We start from the raw sequence: 1,868 nt of genomic DNA, 5'->3' as shown, positions 1-1,868 counted from the left end.
GCCACTGCACTCCAGTCTGGGTGAAAGAGTGAGACTCCAACTCAAAAAAAAAAAAAAAGACTGAGGGACATTATGAATATCTTATCACCCCTCTCCCAGCCAAGAAACAGAGGGTCCTCACCTCCACCTGCTTTCTTTCTGTTTACAGAAAAAATACTCTCCACAGGCCAGATTTCATAGTGAAAATGAGAAGCAGAAACTAAATGGCTCAGGTAAGTCAGACCCATCCAGAATTCCCAGAGTTCCCTCTGGCAAGCTCCATGAAGCACACCCCTTAGCCACCGTTTTATTGAATCCCACTTGGCTGCACAACTGGTTTGGTTTCCTCCTTGCAGCAAAAGTTTTGGCACCATCTGGGTTCAAATTCCGGCTCCACTGCTAAGTAGTTATGTGATCTTGGGCAGGTCACTTGAGCCTTATTTTCCTCAACTCTAAAACGGGCACCGCCATAGCTTGATCAAAGAGCTATTGAGTGGATTAAATGATGAGAGGAACTGTAAATTGGATATAATTTCATCCTCTGAAGAAAGGATACAAGATAGTGAATGCCAAATGTCTGGTATCATGCCTGGCACTCCTGATGGCGGGTTGTTGACCAGAGGCACAATCAGTCTGGCCAATCGGTGAGGCCCCCAAAGATCAAGTGTCACTTCGGGACCCTGGGTAGTGTCTGAGGAGCAGAGGAGTGCAGGGACTTCCTGGTCACAGCGAAAGCTGGGCCTGAGCAGTGGCCAAGGGAACGCTTGGCCAGCAGTTGGCCCAGGAGGCACCAACGCTGGAGAGGACAGAGGAGGCAAAGGGAGGGAGGGGGTACTGTGTGGCTGAGACCCCAACAGTCTAACTGGAGTCCCTGGCCCACTCAGGCACAACCTTGAACAGAGGCCATCCAGGGGTCTCTAGATTTCAGGGGCCCATGTTTCGAGTTTCGGGAGCTGAGACCTGATTGGAAAGCCACATCACCTCCCTGAATCCCAATTACCTCATCTCTAAACTAAGGGTCACACCTACCCTTCTGGGCTGCTGTGAAGAGTGAGATAATAAAGAGGCAGCAGGGCAGAGGGGCTGATGTCTGGGGTTGGGCCACCTGAGTTCATATCCCAGTTCCACACTGTGTGCCTTCAGAAAAGCTGCTTAACCCCTTTGAGCCTCAGTATCCTCTCCTCTGTGAAGTCGAATGCTAAAAGGCCCTACTTCATAGGGTGATGAAGATTGAATGAAACAGAACATAAAGCACTCCATAAACATTAGTTTCTGTTTTAGAAGAAGCTTAGCATGAGACCAACAGAATAGGTCATCAAAACTCAGCTTCTTGTATCTTCCAAAACCACCTGGTTGACCTTGCGCCTCCCATCTCTGATTCCCACACAGAGAAATCGATCTTGTGGGGTTCCACAAGCCTCTAACCCTCCACCTTCTTCCCCAGCAAAGTCCCCTGTCTCTCAGTGCCACCCACCCCATGGTGCTGGGGACTTTTTTTAGGGGAGCAGTATATAGTGCTTGTTCTGTGCCAACCACTGTTCTAAACCAAACACACACACACAGAGAGAGAGAGAGAGAGAGAGAGAGCGAGAGTGCTGGTTAAGCTCATAACCCTGTGAGAAAAGTACCACGGTAGTCCCCATTTTACAGATGAGGAAACTGAGCTCTGCAAGGCCAGGTAACTAAGTCGTGGGGTCACACAGCTATCGATTGGTGGCGCTGGGACCTGATCCGAGGTATGGCACTTCAGAACCCCACACCTGCCGGTAACATTCCAGGGCTAGAGAATGGAGAAAAGCAAGTGACAGACCGAGATGGAGGTCAGGCCACTGCGTTCGGGCCTTGGCCCAGGGACCCGGGGCTCGGAGTCCTCCCGCCAGACGCCCCAC

At 50.7% G+C, this 1,868-nt stretch overlaps 1 protein-coding gene across 1 annotated transcript in view; it reads left to right on the top strand.

Annotated features, from left to right (window-relative positions):
• Positions 1–1,868, top strand: part of FAM107A (family with sequence similarity 107 member A) — a 58,417-nt gene that overhangs the window by 34,786 nt on the left and 21,763 nt on the right. The window contains exon 2 of the mRNA XM_008049928.2: positions 149–212. Coding sequence (XP_008048119.1) covers positions 149–212 — 64 coding nt within the window. The remainder of the gene's footprint in view (positions 1–148; positions 213–1,868) is intronic.

Source organism: Carlito syrichta, unplaced genomic scaffold (assembly GCF_000164805.1).
Source record: "Carlito syrichta isolate Samal-C Ts95f unplaced genomic scaffold, Tarsius_syrichta-2.0.1 Scaffold140504, whole genome shotgun sequence".
NCBI classification, from domain to species: domain Eukaryota; kingdom Metazoa; phylum Chordata; class Mammalia; order Primates; family Tarsiidae; genus Carlito; species Carlito syrichta.
The sequence above is the reverse complement of the archived record's forward strand: the minus strand, read 5'-3'. Positions and strand labels throughout refer to the sequence as shown.